This window comes from Lutra lutra, chromosome 11, assembly GCF_902655055.1.
Source record: "Lutra lutra chromosome 11, mLutLut1.2, whole genome shotgun sequence".
Lineage (NCBI taxonomy): Eukaryota > Metazoa > Chordata > Mammalia > Carnivora > Mustelidae > Lutra > Lutra lutra.
The window spans coordinates 36,042,395-36,058,774 of record NC_062288.1 but is presented as its reverse complement, the minus strand read 5'-3'; the positions used below and the strand labels follow the sequence as shown (position 1 = coordinate 36,058,774).

General features: G+C 33.8%; 1 protein-coding gene across 11 annotated transcripts in view; it reads right to left on the bottom strand.

The window, feature by feature from the left end:
* The window catches only part of AKAP9 (A-kinase anchoring protein 9), a 161,840-nt gene that overhangs the window by 51,032 nt on the left and 94,428 nt on the right, over window positions 1-16,380 (bottom strand). For 10 of the 11 annotated variants that reach the window (XM_047696033.1, XM_047696042.1, XM_047696043.1 and 7 more), the window contains one exon: window positions 14,852-15,084. In XM_047696033.1, coding sequence (XP_047551989.1) covers window positions 14,852-15,084 — 233 coding nt within the window. Of the gene's footprint in view, window positions 1-2,121; window positions 2,870-14,851; window positions 15,085-16,380 lie in introns of those variants that run through there. The other variant, XM_047696044.1, reaches the window with a different exon arrangement.

Here is a 16,380-nt window from a genome sequence, read left to right as displayed (position 1 = left end):
GAAATCGAGAGTCAGATGCTTAACCGACTGAGCCACACAGGTGCCCCTATCTGTTATTATTTAAACAACTACATGAGAAAAAAAACTGACCTCAAATGTTTCTAGTATGTAATCTTATAACATTAACACTATTTAAAAATTTTTTTAAAAAGAGGTTACCATGTATATTAAAAAATAGGCTCACCAGGTAAGAATTTGTAAAATTACATACAAAGTACTTAGTATATTAGAAAGATATTATCATGTTTTACGTTTAAAACATGAACCACTACACCAAAATGTAGTGGTTTCTAATTTATAGTCAAATATATTATAAAATTATGATATTTAAGTGTATTTTAAAGACTTCTGCTCTTCATATCTGAGTAGTATTTACCATAGCAAACAGATTTAGAACTACTAACTAAAGATTTTTATGGTCACTCTATGTCAATTTCCAAAATATCTAGTATGTGATTATTCTTAGGATGTATTAAATATCATTTACAACTATTATTTGGGGATAAGATGAAAACACATTTATGACTTGTAATGGATAATGAGCATACATTTTAAATTACAAAATATTTCCTAAAATATCTGTACATTGTTACCTCAACAAAAATAAAACTTTATATTTTCACTTTGACTGGCAAAACAGTATTTTCCTTTAAATGTGGATAACTAATATATATTGATTTTTAACTATAAAAAAACCATAACCATAAAGACCTAATTTATATATAACTACTCTCCTGAATTTATAGTCACAGCCTATATTTTTAAAGCATATTAATTGCTTCTACATATGTAGATATGTAACTTTTTTCTGTACGTTATAAATTGGTTGCCTGGTAAATACATGAAATCTCAAAAAGAGTTCGAAGTTCTCACTAAATGGACAGGAGTGTTTGTTTTTTCTCCTTTTTCAAATTTACTGTACAAACACAACACGGCCATTTAGCATTTACAACAAAATGCTTGATTTAGTTAAAAAATTAAGTTTTTGCTTCTAATGTTCTACTTCTTGGTAAGATCTAAAGCAACTTTAAAGTGCATTTAAACATTTACGATAAAACCACAAGAAATAACTTCAGTATTACAAAACAAAACTAAAAAGTTAGAAGAATCAAATACAGTAAAGCTAGTGAAACAAATTTCATTTAATATAACAAATGGCACTCCTACTTTGCTGGAATAAGAGAGTCCCTTCAAATGTCCATCTAAATATATATTAAAATGTCATATTCAGCCTTTCTGAATAAGTTAAACTCATTACATTAAAATAAGTATAAAGCATCAATAAATATTCTGTCACTTTAATATAAAAGTTTCAGGAGAGGTAACAAAACTCTTCTGAAAATCATCTGGCCTATTAAATATTAGCTAGTGTATTACAATAAAAGCCATGAAAGTCATAAAAAGTGCTGAAAATAACTTGTAGTTATATTGAATAACTTGTAGTGAATCACTCACAACATACTTACATGTTAAATAAGCCTGAAATACTAACTATGCTAAATATTCTTTTTTTTCATGCTAAATACTCTTAATAATGTTTGTAAAATACATTTCACATAAAGAAAACAGTATCTCCTCACTGGATTAGTAAGCATATTAAAGCTTAAGTTCCTTATAAGTTAACAAGAAAATTAAAATCAGAATCCATATTTTCTTTTTCCCTGTCTGGAACTACAGCCAGTATACCATATGATTGTAAACATTTCCTAACTGGCTCAATGGACTTAGCTGTTTTAAGTATCACAATGCTCATTCCCTCAAATATAATCTTTCCATTTTTACTCGGGATTGGCATCATCAACTTATAAAAGCAAGATTCTTAAGGACAAGCAGGATCTTTTTAAACAGCTTGCCTGCCATGGAAAACTGTAATACTATCTCACTCTGCATTCTGGAATCAAAAACATAGCCAAGATGGGGCTCTCACACCAAATTTAGCTCTTCAATATATCAGGATAAATGAGTATTAACACATGAAACAGTAACAAAACTAGATTCTACCCCATTTACCTAAGGACATTTAAAGTTCATTTCTCACTATACAGGTCTTTTTTTAACTAAATGCATAAAAAACTGAAAGTATAAACTAAAAGTATAAGAAATCAAATTTTTTATACTTACTGAATAAGGAGGGGTAGGCAGTGAAATTTTAGAAATAAGCTTTAATATGTGCCCATTTCTTTTATGAATAAAGTGAAAAATAGAAGTATTAATAATGACAGAGTTATTTTCATCCAAATGTTCAGAGAGAGGAAAAGGATGTGGTAAAGGCACACGAGATTCAACCTCATAAATGTCTTCGTCTTGTTCTTCCAACCATGAGCCATGGAGTTTGACAGTTGCCAAATAAGTACGGTAAGAATCCATGCTAGTAGATGCAGCTGCCAAATTTCTTCACTTGCTTTAACAGTTTTCCACTACATTAAAAAGTTCTTTTTAGTTTATCAAGATACACCACAGAATTATGAAAATTTCTTTTTAGTACTATCAAATAAGCATTAATTCATATAAATGAACAAAAGAAAAAATGCACAAATCTCTTTAAAAAACCTATATTTCCACCAGTATTCATAAAAAAAAAAGGAACAAAACAAAGACAACAAAAAAGCAGAAAAACACCTTTTTATCTAGAATAATTAAATCTTTAAAGAATGGAAGAATGAAAATATAAATATCTAATTAGCCAAGCCATAAAACTGTTTTCGGTATCAAATATATCTGTCGAAATAAATAAGCTTTCCAAAAAGAATCTGGCAGGGAAAGTCAAGTTTGAAATCTCCATAGCAGCAGTCTTGAGAAATGTAGTTGCAACATTATTTCCCTTGTTCTTGCTGCTTCAGTCAATTCAAAAGTAAAAGCTCTTCTGAACTGAGCTATTCAAACAGCCTCGCAGGCTGAGCCAAAGGATTCTAGTCAGTGTTCTCTGAGGGAAAGGTCAGAACAGAGGGTGTGGTTTCTTGTCTTTACCTATAGGTACTGACAGGTGGAAGGTGAATTAATACGCCCACAAAAAAGCTTGCCTAACAGGATCCAAGTTCCACGTCAGAGCTTTGAAAAGGGTAGACAAGTTTATAATATTTCTAAGATAAGCTAGTATTTTTCCATCCTATTAAATAACTGTTTTAATGTGAAAACATGAAATCAACTAGGTTTGAGTCCACATTACCAAATAGTTCTTAAAGTATATCTAATCATAATTATTTCTGGAAGACTTAGTATTTCCTTTTAATATTTCCTTAAATAATACTCATCTTTTGAGCAGTCATTAGAACTAAATACAGATAGTTCAGTTATAACCTTTTTCCACATTGATTTGTTTTCAGAGTGAATGTTAAGGAGAAAAAAAACCCCACTCTTTTAAAAAGCTGCATTATATAGAATATGTTTGGAACTTATACCATTTAAGGTATTCTAGGAACTCTGACTAAAACTAAAAAGTGCAAGTTGCCTATAATTGTCTTCTGGTAGCTCCAGAAATGTTGGCAACAATGAATAAACTAGACACTCAGAATTTTAAAAGATGAACAACTTACTTTTTAACATCAAAAGATCTTTAATAGTGAGAGCTGTTTCAAATAAATGAAAGAGCTTTCATTGTGGTGCCTTTTTTCTGTCCAAGTAACTAAATATCCTAAACCCATAAAACTAAAACCTTTTATCTACTATGGAAAAACCCATACTAAAGCCAGCGGGTGATTATCAACAAAAATCCATTTTATAGCCACTTTCACTACAACAAAATCATTTAAAGGAGTCAACACTCAAAGCCTTCATAGCAGGCTAATAATTAGGGAAGAGAAAATGAGATTTTCTACAGAAATCTCAGAATCTACAGGTAGATGCCTCGGGTAGGGGTTGAGCAGGGGACAGCTGCCTATTACAATTCTCGATCAGGCAATGACAAATTTCTGTTTATTATGCTTATGTGAGCCCACCAGTTACACTGTGAATAAGTCTGAATATCTGTACAAAATGGAGGCCTAACCCTACACTGGTTCAGCTAAATATGATTTTTCTGGATCTTTTTTTTTTTTTAAAGATATTTTTTATTTATTTGACAGAGAGAGAGGTCACAAGTAGTCAGAGAGGCAGGCAGAGAGAGAGGAGGAAGCAGGCTCCCTGCTGAGAGGAGAGCCCTATGCGGGGCTTGATCCCAGAACCCCGGGATCATGACCTGAGCCGAAGGCAGAGGCTTTAACCCACTGAGCCACCCAGGCGCCCCGATTTTTCTGTATCTTTACCAGATACAAAATCATCTATATCCCAGCCAATCAGCTTTAGGAAATGAGAGGATCCACGCTAACCATATCATGTAGTTCTCAAAATACTCTTTCCTGGCTCCTTCTGGAAATTACAGTTTATTTGGATAATCCAGTATCCAACTTCTCTTATTCGAAGCAAAAAAAAGATTCGGAGAATAAGAAGCATCTCTTTATAAATAGAAACATTCAGGTCAAGGTAAGAATTAACTACAAAAGAAAAGAAAAAACCCAGGGAGGAGAAAAAGACTCAAAAAAGTAGTAGATTAAGATGATTTAGAATGAGGCAAACAGCTCTCTTAACAAAAGCATATTAACTGATGGTATATTATATTAATTCATGTTCAAAAAGGTGGCCCTTAATTAAAATAATCCAAATTATATTTTTTCCCATTTTTGAAAGCATGTAAAACTCATTTCCATCCATGTAAAGCCAAAACCTCTAAGAGTAGGGTATATTCCCTTATAAGTCGGAACATATAAGGTCAAGGTTAAAGAGACTAACCACAAAAAAAACAGAACAAAAACAAAAACAAAAAAACACAACAAAACCCAGTTAAAATTAGGGAGGGCAAAAAGGACTCAGAATAGCAATAAAGGTGATTTAAGATAGGGGCAAATAGCTCCCTTATTAAGAATATATTAATTGATGGTATATTAATTGATGTTCAGACAGATTACTCTGCATTAGAAAAATTCAAATTGTATTCTATTATTTTTAAATTTTAGAAAGCACATAAAACTTTTTATAATCAAAAGCAGTTAAAGCAGGGCACCTGGGTGGCTCAGTGGGTTAAAGCCTCTGCTTTCGGCTCAGGTCGTGATCCCAGGGTTCTGGGATTGAGCCCCACATCGGGCTCTCTGCTCCTCAGAGAGCCTGCTTTCTCCTCTCTCTCTCCCCGCCTGCCTCTCTTGCCTACCTGTAATCTCTGTCAAATAAATAAACAAAAATCTTAAAAAAAAAAAGGGCAGTTAAAGCAAAATGACTTCAATTTTTAAGAAGATACCCTTTTAATTATTCAGACTAAGTCATTATTCCCACATTCCAGATAATCAGGATTTTAGTGCACATATGTAGACTATTAATTTGGGGTATAGAGCTATGTTTCCCAAACTAAATAGTTTTACTTTAATCTTTAATCGTACAGTGTCAAGATACTTAACCTTTTCCCCCCATAAACATTTCTCTCAAACACTTCTGTTCCTCTTTTGGATATTGATATGTTCACTTGTTTCTGTAAATTACTTAAATAGAGGGCTGAATACTGGATGCAGTACTCTGACAGAGCCCTGACAGAACCCTGACCTAATAATATATATATTATTATATATAATAAGCACAATGGGGGAAATCCTAATGGAAAAATAACTTTCAACACTTGGATTACAATTACGTTTAAAACTTAACAATGACAAAATCTTAAATTACTGTTTCATCCTCAGGAAAAGTCTTCCTTTATGAGAAAATATGGAAACACACAGCTTAGGTTTCATTATTCTCAAAAATGACAATAAACTCATTAAAAGTTGTCTATAACAATCATCATTCTGTGGGAATAAGTTCCCCATTAATTTCTTCCAAGGCCTAAAGGTATCTCTTGATAGTACCTGTGAATTCTGGAAAACTTTAGTTACTGAAAGACTACTCCCATGGAACAGACTGAATTCTTTTTCTAATTCAGGAATCAAGAATCTGAAACCATACTCTCAAAGATAGCTTTTCTACAGAATCACAAAGAGACTACTGAATACAGATTATGTTAAAGAGATTTACCTTTCTAAGGGCTTGCAGGGAATCTCTAAGCACTTTTCCTCATATCATAAGGAAAGTTCTCCCAACCAAGAGGAAACTGCAATAGGCTGAATATAAGCCTGATTTTTATGGTAGCCTGTCTGGGCAAATGATAAATAAAATTCATCATAATGAGTGTATTATTACATGGTTTTGAACATACTTAGGGTCAAATCAAATACATTAAGTAAAATACTTCTTTAATAGATATAATCATATCAGCCTATAAGATAGATAACCTGGTACATGGTAAAGAAAATGCTCACTAGTTCTTTTATTGAAGCAGAGTGTATCTGTAGAACTTAAAAGCAAACTAAACCTTAAAACTAAGTACAAGTCCTAATCATACCTCCTCTACTAAAATCACAAAACATATAAATCTACATTAAAATAGAAAAACCTTGAATATTTCACAATATTTAGACTATGAAGACCTCAATGAAATTCCTCCTCCATCCCAAACATCAGCCCACAATAATCCACAATAATCTCTTTCTCCAATCTTAAACAAGGGAAGGTCTTTCTGATCCAAATGCCACACCTTCTACCTGTGTTCTGGATTCCATCCTAACCCACTCCAGGGGCCTGGCCTCCAGAAAGCCCATCCATTTTGACCTGCAATCTTCAGCTTCCCCACTGTTACTCCAGTACACTATTCCAACCTTAAAAAAAAAAAAAAAAAAACCACCTTCCTTTTCTCAAGCTAGCATTCTGTTTTCTTCACAGCTAGTAGGCATACAACTGCTGTCTCTATTTCTCCAACTCTCTGAATTTTGGATTTTCCTTTACCAATTCTATGACACTATTCTCATCAAGGTCACGGATGGCATTCACATTGAAATATCCAATGGACACTAATCCTCAGCAGCTACGATTTTCCATAGTAACTGACAATTTTTGGAAAATCACTCCTTATCTGGCTTTCCTGGCACTATTCTCTTGATTTTCCTCTTCTCATTCTCATTATCCTCTGTAGACGAACCTACCTTTATTCTCTTTTTTGAAATGTCAGCATTCTACCAACACTCTAAAGATGATGGCTTCAAATGTCTTAAAGGAATAATAACTTCCAATATAGTTCTACCAAAACTCTACATTCTAGTGAATATTTTTACTTGAGGTTACCTCTATGCATTTCAAACTCAGTCTGTCTATAACTTAACTCATCACTCACTTCTTATGCATCTCCTATCTCAATAAACAAAATACACCAACAACTCACTCAACCAAGGATTTATGCTTGGTTTCCTTCCCTCTTCCTAATCCCCTGTATCTATTGAGTCATACCAATTTCTATCTAATTCAGCTTCCTCAAAGTTTTAAAATCACTTCCCTCATGATGTCTATCACTTTTTATCAGGAATATTCTAAATGTCTCTTGTTTCCCTAAATTCAGTATCTCTCCCCACAATCTTCCTGCCCATCCACTTATCACAGTGCTGCCAAAGGAATCTAAAGCACAAATTTGGTATTATTTTCTCATCAAAATTATTTCAATGACTCTCCACACTTCATAGCATAAAGTTAAAACTCCTTAACTTAGCTTACATGGGACTTTGACATGTGACCACTGGTTATTCCTCTACTCTCACTGTCTATTAGCTTCCCACCTTCCATCTTGGATGTGTATAACATGAAACTATCCCCTGTCCTCATACACATCATGCTGGTTTACACTAATATGCTATGCCTTTTGCCACAAATTTTCTCCTTGACCTACCTACCTAGTCTCTACTTGTCTTTTAAGTCTTTACTTCCTTTCCTCTCATTTTTCTCTTGAATTACAATTTCAGCCCCATTACTTCATCAAACTGCTCTTATAAGGTTACCAGGGACACCCCAGATTTCAAACTCTATTCCTTAGCCTGTGGATAACATGAGCAATCAGCAGTAATTGATAAAGTGATTCACTCATTTGCAAAGGGCAGAAAAAGTAGCAAAGAGCAGACTCTGAAGCCACACTGCCTGGGTATGTATTCTAATTCCACTACATAACTTGTGTATCTGGGCAAGTAACTTCTCTAACTGGTTTTGGTGCTTCTGCCCTAGACTCCTCTATCCCCTTAGTTTATTTTTGACAGGGTGGTCAAAAATGATCCTTTTGAAAAATATAACTTAGATCAGTTACTCAAAAATTTCTAATGATCCTAAGCTGGAAACAATCTGTACGTCCTCTAAATAGATAAACTGTGGTATATCCACACAATAAAATAATCCTCAGCTATAAAAAGGAACCACCTTTTAATGCATGCAACAACACTGACGAATCTTACATGAACTTTAGGACAATGAAGCCAGATCCCAAAGAATATATAATGTGTCATTTCACAACAGTCTGGTAAAAGCTGAATTATAAGGATGGAGGATGGAAAGCAACCAGTGGCTGCCAATGGCAGAAGGCAGAAGAAGGGCTGACTACAAAAGACAGCAGCAGGGTATCTTGGGGGATGGAACAATTTTATGTCATGTTTGTGGTGGTAGATACACAATCTATGCATCTGTCACAACCAAAAGATCTACCCATACAAAGAGTGAAACTTACCATTTGTGAATTTTTAGAAAATGGGCAAACTCAAAATGGAATAAAAACTGTAACAAATGATTGTAACTGTATTAAAAGTGAATAACAAAATCACATTGAAGAAGTGAGAGAGAAGAGTTAACCTAACATACTCTGAAAAACGGTACTATTGACTGTATAAGGCTAAAGACAAAAAGTACTGCACGTTAATACTGTACTCTAATAAATCCGTTCTTCACAGGGATATAGGCTTACAACTGTGAAGTTATTTTATGGGTATATATGGCTAAACAAATAAGTAAAAATATGCAGATAATGAGAGCCTGATTTCTCACTGATGGAGAACAAAGTTACAAAGGAAAGGGGTGAAGGGTAGAATGAATGCTATGGTCCTGGATCAGAATTAGATGGAACATATGAACTGGTATTTTTACTATATATACTCAGAGATACACAAATAAATACTATATGTATTTATATATACCCCATACAGTTTCAAACTGTCTACTAAGAGGACCTACAAGTCATTACACTTTAGTAACAATGATCTTGGTTTCCAAATATAATTATCTAGTAAGAAGACCCCAATTTCCTTGGAAGAGTGGTAGATTCTAGGACTGGGACAGGAATAACATAAGATGGGTCTGGAGCCTCTGAGAGTGCAAATGCTCAAAAAAGTAAGACTTCCAAAAAGGCACAAAAACCTGAAAAAGTTCTCAACACCAAAGCTGAACAAAACCTATTACTGTAGTATTGGATTATAACATGTTGAAAAAAAATAAATAGCTACAAGTCTGTATGGATCCTGGTTATAAAAGTGAGTGAAGAAATAGCACTTTCAGAATAATTATAATAGATGGAAGAATGAGGAAAATAGAAAATCATCATCACAATACCATGGTAATAATCGTATGGGCAAGATCTACCAATGAATGATAAAACTAGTGGGTGAAAGTTTAAGGAGAAACAAGATATTTGCATAATCTCAAAGTACCTCCTTCAAGATATTTATTAATTATAATGGGAAAAATAGTAATATTACAGTGGAGAAATGCAGCAGATACCACAAGCACTCAAGATTAACATTACCAGTAATAAGATACATGGACATCATGTGCCCTCTGATATGATACACTGAGAAGGGCACATCACTTTTGTGGTATTCTTATCAAAAATGCATAAGCTTTGTGTAATCATGAAAAAATACCAGACAAACCTGAATGGTGGGACATTCTATAAAATAAGTAGCCAGTCCTTTTCAAGTGTCAGGGTCATACAAGACAAAGACAGACTCAGGTACTAACTGAAGAAGAGATAAGAGCTAACAAAGACATGACAACCAAATGCAATGTGGGACCATGGAAGATGAAAAGGACCTTAGTGGGGAAAAATGGTAAAATCGAAACAATCTATACTTCAGTTTATAGAACTGTACCAGTTTTATTTTCTAAGTTCTGATAATTATAATAAGAGATGTTAATATGAGGTGAAGTCGAGTGAAACTCATACTATTTTGTAACTTTTCTCTAAGTCTAAAATTATTTCAAAATAAAAAGTTAGAAAGTTGTACACAACAGCTCCATACCTCATTAGGAATTAAATCCCAAGTTCCATGTGATCTGGTTTTCAGATACCATTTCACTTCATCTCTCACTTTCCTCACTCTCCTTGCTGTAGTCACACTGGCCTCTTTGTCAGCCACACAAAGAAAAAGCACAAGACCACCTCAGGGCCTTCATACTTCTTTGTCCTTTGCCTAAAACATTCTTCCCCTACTTACTTATATGGCTGTCTCTCCTAATCTTCCTCAAGAAATATGCTTGAATATTATATCATCAGATAGGTCTCCCTCAATTTTCCTATACAACATGTCCTCTTCCCCCATGATGATCTCCCCCTATTTTATTTTTCTTCCCAGCAGATATCACCACCTGACATACTGTATGTTTATGTATTGCTGGTCTCTACCACTGAACTGTAAAGCTTTATAAGAGCAAGGATTTCATCTATTTTGTTCAATGCTGTACTTCTGGTATATAAAATATTAACTATTATATAATAGGGCTCAATAAATATGATGAATGAATGATTCATCCCAAGCATCAAGTCTTCCAATAAACTTTACTTGGGCCCATGTGACTCCAAAGTATGAGATACTACTCTCCTTCCTAGTCTCAGGGTATGCTGTAGAGAGCTACTTGGCAAAACTTATCTGTCACCGCAAGGACAAATAGACCACAGCAGTGTCTTTCAGTTCTATTTTAGAATTTTTTTGTTACAAGTGAAAAAAAATTAAAAGAGAACTATCCCATTATGAAGAATCAAATAATGACACATTAAAATGAAAATGGAATACAAGTTATTTCACAAAGTGATTACACATTACTTTGTAACAATCTAATGAGCTGTTAAAAATATTTATCATGTTCAAGATAACTTTAATTATTAATGAGAATATTCTGAAGCAGTCAATGGCTTTAAACATCTGTCCATGGAAGAGCAGTAGGTGAAATAAATTTGAGTTAAAAGAAGATTTTTACAAAGTTCCTATTCTCATTACTTTAAAAATACAATTCACCTAAGATCTGATTTTAAACCAAATGGCAACAACCACTTTAATCTTTTCTCTAACATATTAGTAGAACACTTCAAAGTTCAGCTAGAATAATGTGAACATGTAGTAATAATTTCTAGATCAATGGTTCTCAAACTTCAGTGTATATCAGAATCACCTAAAGGACCTGCAAAAACACAGGTGCTGGGCTCCATCATTCAGTAGGTCTGGGGTGGGAAGTGAGGATTTAAATTTACAAGTCCTCAATGATGCTGATGTTGCTGGTTTAGACACTGCAGTTTGAAAACTGCTCAGTGCTCTAGGCAAAGTTTTTGTGACCTGTTCATTAATACTTAAAACAATACAGTAAAAGCTAAAAAACACATTGCTGTACTAGTATTTAACAAATTGAGAATAATTTCAAAAATGTCATGGTCAAGCTCCTGTTGTATCTCACAACCTGGTCACACAAGTGGACGTGATGAGGTGTGATCTTGGCCTGGAAAAATTAGTGTTTCAGATGGATTCCACATGCTTGTCTGTTGGCAGCATTAATGGATTATGGGGGAAGTTTCTCCATAGTAGTCTATAGGAACAAGTCTAACCATGGATCATTTCTTATTTATTTACCATTTTCCATGGTGCTTGTCAAAAGAAAAATATTATACAGTTGACCCTTTTACAATGCAGGGGTTGGGGCGCTGACCCCATGCACAGTCAAAAATCCACAGAATTTTTGACTCTCTGAAAACTCAACAACTAATAGCCTACTGTTGACCAGAAGTCTGATGACCTAAACAATCGATTAACACTTATTTTGTACATTATATTACATATTATATACTGTATTCTTACAATAAAGTAAGCTAGGAAAAAGAAAATGGCATTAAGAAAATCATAAAGAGAAAATGCATTTACAGTATTGTACTGTATATATTGAAAAACATCTGCATATAAATGGAGCTGCACACTTTAGCTTTATGTTCAAAGGTCAACTATACCGCATTAACTAGACTGTCCATAATTTACAGTGGTATCAAGTAGCAGTATGAATATTAACAGTGTTCCAGATCCAGCTCAAATGTATTGAATAGTGCTAAGAATGGAAAAGTATTACTAGTTTTTTCACAGTATGAAAGAGTATAAGTCACAGAAACTAAATACTAATGTAGCTGATATAAACAAACAAACAAAAAAGGCAGGATTATGTTGAGACTCCATACAGAATTATTTAAACTCCTTTCACAGAATAAAAGGGATAATTATGATGCATATGCATTCAAACTTTAAAAGAGCTGAAAAGCAACACCTGAAAATGTCTGAATTGGCTCAGCTAACTCAGTAGAGTATCATACTGTTAAAGTGGCATATATGCAAGCATTCTAAAAGAAAGCCAATCCAGGGCTTACGTTAATTAGAAAAGTAAAGACTTAGGGGCACCTGGGTGCCTCAGTGGGTTAAGGCTCTGCCTAAGCTCGGGTTGTGGTCTCAGGGTCCTGGGATCGAGCCCCATGTCAGGCTCTCTGCTCAGCGGAGAGTCTGCTTCCCCCTCTCTCTCTCTCTGCCTGCCTCTCTGCCTGCTTGTAATCTCTCTCTTTGTCAAATAAATAAAATCTTAAAAAAAGGACTTTAAAAAAACAGCAAATCTTAGTCAAAAATATATGTTTTCTTATAATAGCTATGGAATTTCATATTATGCCATAGCATTCATAGTTTCAATGTTTGAGCTTTAGTAGTCTACCTGAGGCTGAAGAAAAATATGGTAAACATTAAAATTCTTTGATCCAAGAGTATTAATGTCTTAAATTAATAAAACAAATGAAGCTGGTTTTTATTGCTGCCTTCTTCCTATCAGCACTCAGGATGTTGGCAATGAAAAGTAACTCACTGTGGTTTTAGCAAGAGATGAAACCACTATTGTTATTTGTGTAGTTATCCTTTCTACTGTGTATTAGTAAATACACAAAGATGCAAGTTTTAAAAAATACCTACTTCTTTTAGTTCTTTGTGATGCTCAAGGAAATCTTTAAGTAACTGAAGCAAAAGGCTTTCAATCATTTTGTACCTGCTGTAAAAGAAAGCTCTGGAAAAAGAGGAATTGCCCAAAGACAGCAATTTATCTATGAAAACATTTCTGATACCTATTTAACTGAATATGAATACCTTAGAATTTAGCCAGTCAATCAAGGTACAATTCAGAAAATCAACAGTAGAATTATTATGATACATTCTGCTGGCCAAATAGTGAATTCTCATCACGAAGTATGGTAATGTGCTCTTAAAAAGATAACAGTCCACATTCTAGCACAGAAAAAATTTAAACTGTCTCCCTACAAGGAAGAATAGGCCTTCCCTACAAGGAAAAATGAGAAAACTCTCTTTGTCTGAAGATTATCCAGAAGACAAAATTTTGCTGGTAATATATGCTGTTTTGATAATGCCTTCTTTTTAAATACCAAAAGCAAGTTGCCAAGAGAAAAAAAAAATGGATTGATAATGTAAGACTGATGAATCACTGAACTCTACATCTGAAACTAATAATATACTATATGTTAATAAACTGAATTTAAATTAAAAAATAAAATAAAAATTTTTTAAAAATAAGTCTTTTAAAAAAAGATATTGAAACATTAGCCTAATAGTAGGTGGTTAACAAGTGATTTTAAGGGTCACTAACTAAGGACTCAATCACTAACTTAACCTGAAAATAAATAAATTTGGCATTAAAACATGAAATATATAATGATATTTGTCAAATATGGTAAATCCAATAATCACCGCTATTGGAGAAACATTCTATAACAGAATAATTTTTTAGAGGAAAAAAAGTAACATCGGTGAAAGCCAGACATTAGAAATAACAAGACAACAAAGACACTCTTTCAACTTCTCAACTTCTGTCTGTAATACACATGGATTTAGGATACTGTGAATAAAGAGATCAATGAAAATGTTAGTAATATGGGACCTGTAACTGATGACAATGGAGTACTCATTTGATCTACATAACAGCTATGACTCTACAGTTGTTTTAAACATTTTTAAAATAAATAAGTGTATTTGCTTTATTTTAAAGCAACAGTTTTTTCAATTCCACATACAGTAACTTGAAACAATTACCATACATAGTGTAAAAATGTTAGAGACAGACAAAATTGCATTGTAAGTTATAAATGGTTATATCCCTTTAAAATTTCTGTAAAAACGGTACTTCAATGTAGAAACTGTCCCTCATCTGAATGCCTACCAAGAGAGAGTAAAGTGAGATAATCTATTAACATTCATGAAAAGGATGTGAAAATCATGTGAAGGACTGTAGGTCTGATTTGTTATCATATTACAATAGCAGTGTGTTAGGACATACTAGAGCATACAGTTTAAGATTCCTTATATTGTTCCTTCAAATAAATAATATACATTATAATGGAATATTTCATTAATGATAAAGTTAAAATCTCTTGATATAAAAAAAGTAATGTGTAAGAATTTACAATATTTTAAAATTAAAACAACACTGAATGTTAGAACCTGAAAAGTCCATCAAGACATTAAATTAACACTTATCACCTGAAAAGAAACCTGCTGATATCAATATCAGTTGTGACAAATACAACTATTTATTAAAGAGGAATGTAACTAACTTTCTGTGAGAAAATACTTAGCTGTTCACTGGCTTAAAAGAAAACCTGCAAATGTAGTACAGATTAGTAACATAAAGAGGTTACCTGACTACTAGTTTCACTTATAGCTTCTAGGAGTTTTTCAACTGCTGCTTGTAGTCGAGAGCTAATACCCAGCATAAGTTCTTCATTTTCAGTGTCTATTTCAGTTCCAGCAAAACCACTCCTCACAAGCCGTTCTGAGAGATCTGTCCCTTCTTCAGTTACTTTTGTCCACATACTACTGTCATTTCTTGGCATATCACTTCCAGAATAAGAGGGTATAGACTCATCTGTAACTGAAATAATAGTATCTTTATTTAATTCATAAATCAATTATAATTAATAATTAGAGTAAAAAAAGTTACAAAATAAAATCAAATTAAAAGCTGAAGTCATTGAACTACGAGATCTTTTTTAAAGGCCTTTTAATAACAACATTGCAATAAAACAAATAGGCAAATACAGAATGTAATACTCTGATAACCAAGCAGGTAGAAGAATGAGAAGGATAATGCTTTGCTAAGAGGGCTTTGCAGAAATTAATACTTGGGTTATTCAGTATTTTTTATTTGACAAAAAACTTTTTAAGATTTACTTATTTATTTTAGAGAGAGAGCAAGAGTGCATACACATGCACACAAAGGAGGAAGGGGCAAAGGGAGAGAAAGATGGAGAAAATCTCAAGCAGACTCCCTGCTGAGCACAAGGCCCTATGCAGGACTCAATCTCAAGACTCCGAGATCATGCCCAAACCAAAATCAAAAGTCAGTCACCCAACTGGGACACCTAGGCACCCTTCTGTGATAAAAACTTTTAAAACAACTTTTAACGCTATTTACTAAGTGCCCACCATGCAGGATTTACTAAGTAATGGAGACATATAGGTGGTGGGATCTGATTCCTATCCTCAAGGACTAAATGATGAGGAAATAAATATATAAATGATAATGAAAAGAAAAACACTATGCAATGGGATATTCTAGGAATAAGGATAGAAGAAGTGCTAGATTTTGTCTAGAAAAGATCCTAATTTTTTTTGAGTTATTTTATGTATTTGAGAGAGAGAGCGCACAAGCGAGCAAGCAGTGGGAAGGACAGAGGGGGAGAGAAAGAATCCTTAGACAGACTCCCTTCTGAGCATGGAGCCCAACAGGGGGCTTGATCCCAGGACCTCATGACCATGACCTGAGCCGAAACCAAGAGCAGAGTTGGGTGCTTAATGGACTGAGCCACCCCAGCGCCCCATAGGTCCTCTGATTTCTGAGCACTGTACTGGGTAGCAACACAAGCTCAGGCTAGACAGTAAAAGGGACGAAGATCATTTTGCAGCCTGAAACTTTTCTAAGAGCTTTAGTACAAAGAGGGTAATAGACTGAGGAGCAGTTTTAATTTAATAATGGATGTGTATGTATCCACACTATTCTGATTTTTTACTTAAACAAAACTGAGTTTATATGAGCAGAGAATAAGCTTTGGAAGTGTTTTCTCTAAACTGAAATAAAAGCATAGGTTATTCATTGCTGTCATGGAATACAGTTATTTGTCTGTGGCAGCACAGTACAACCCAATAGTGAAATATCCTGATGAGGAAT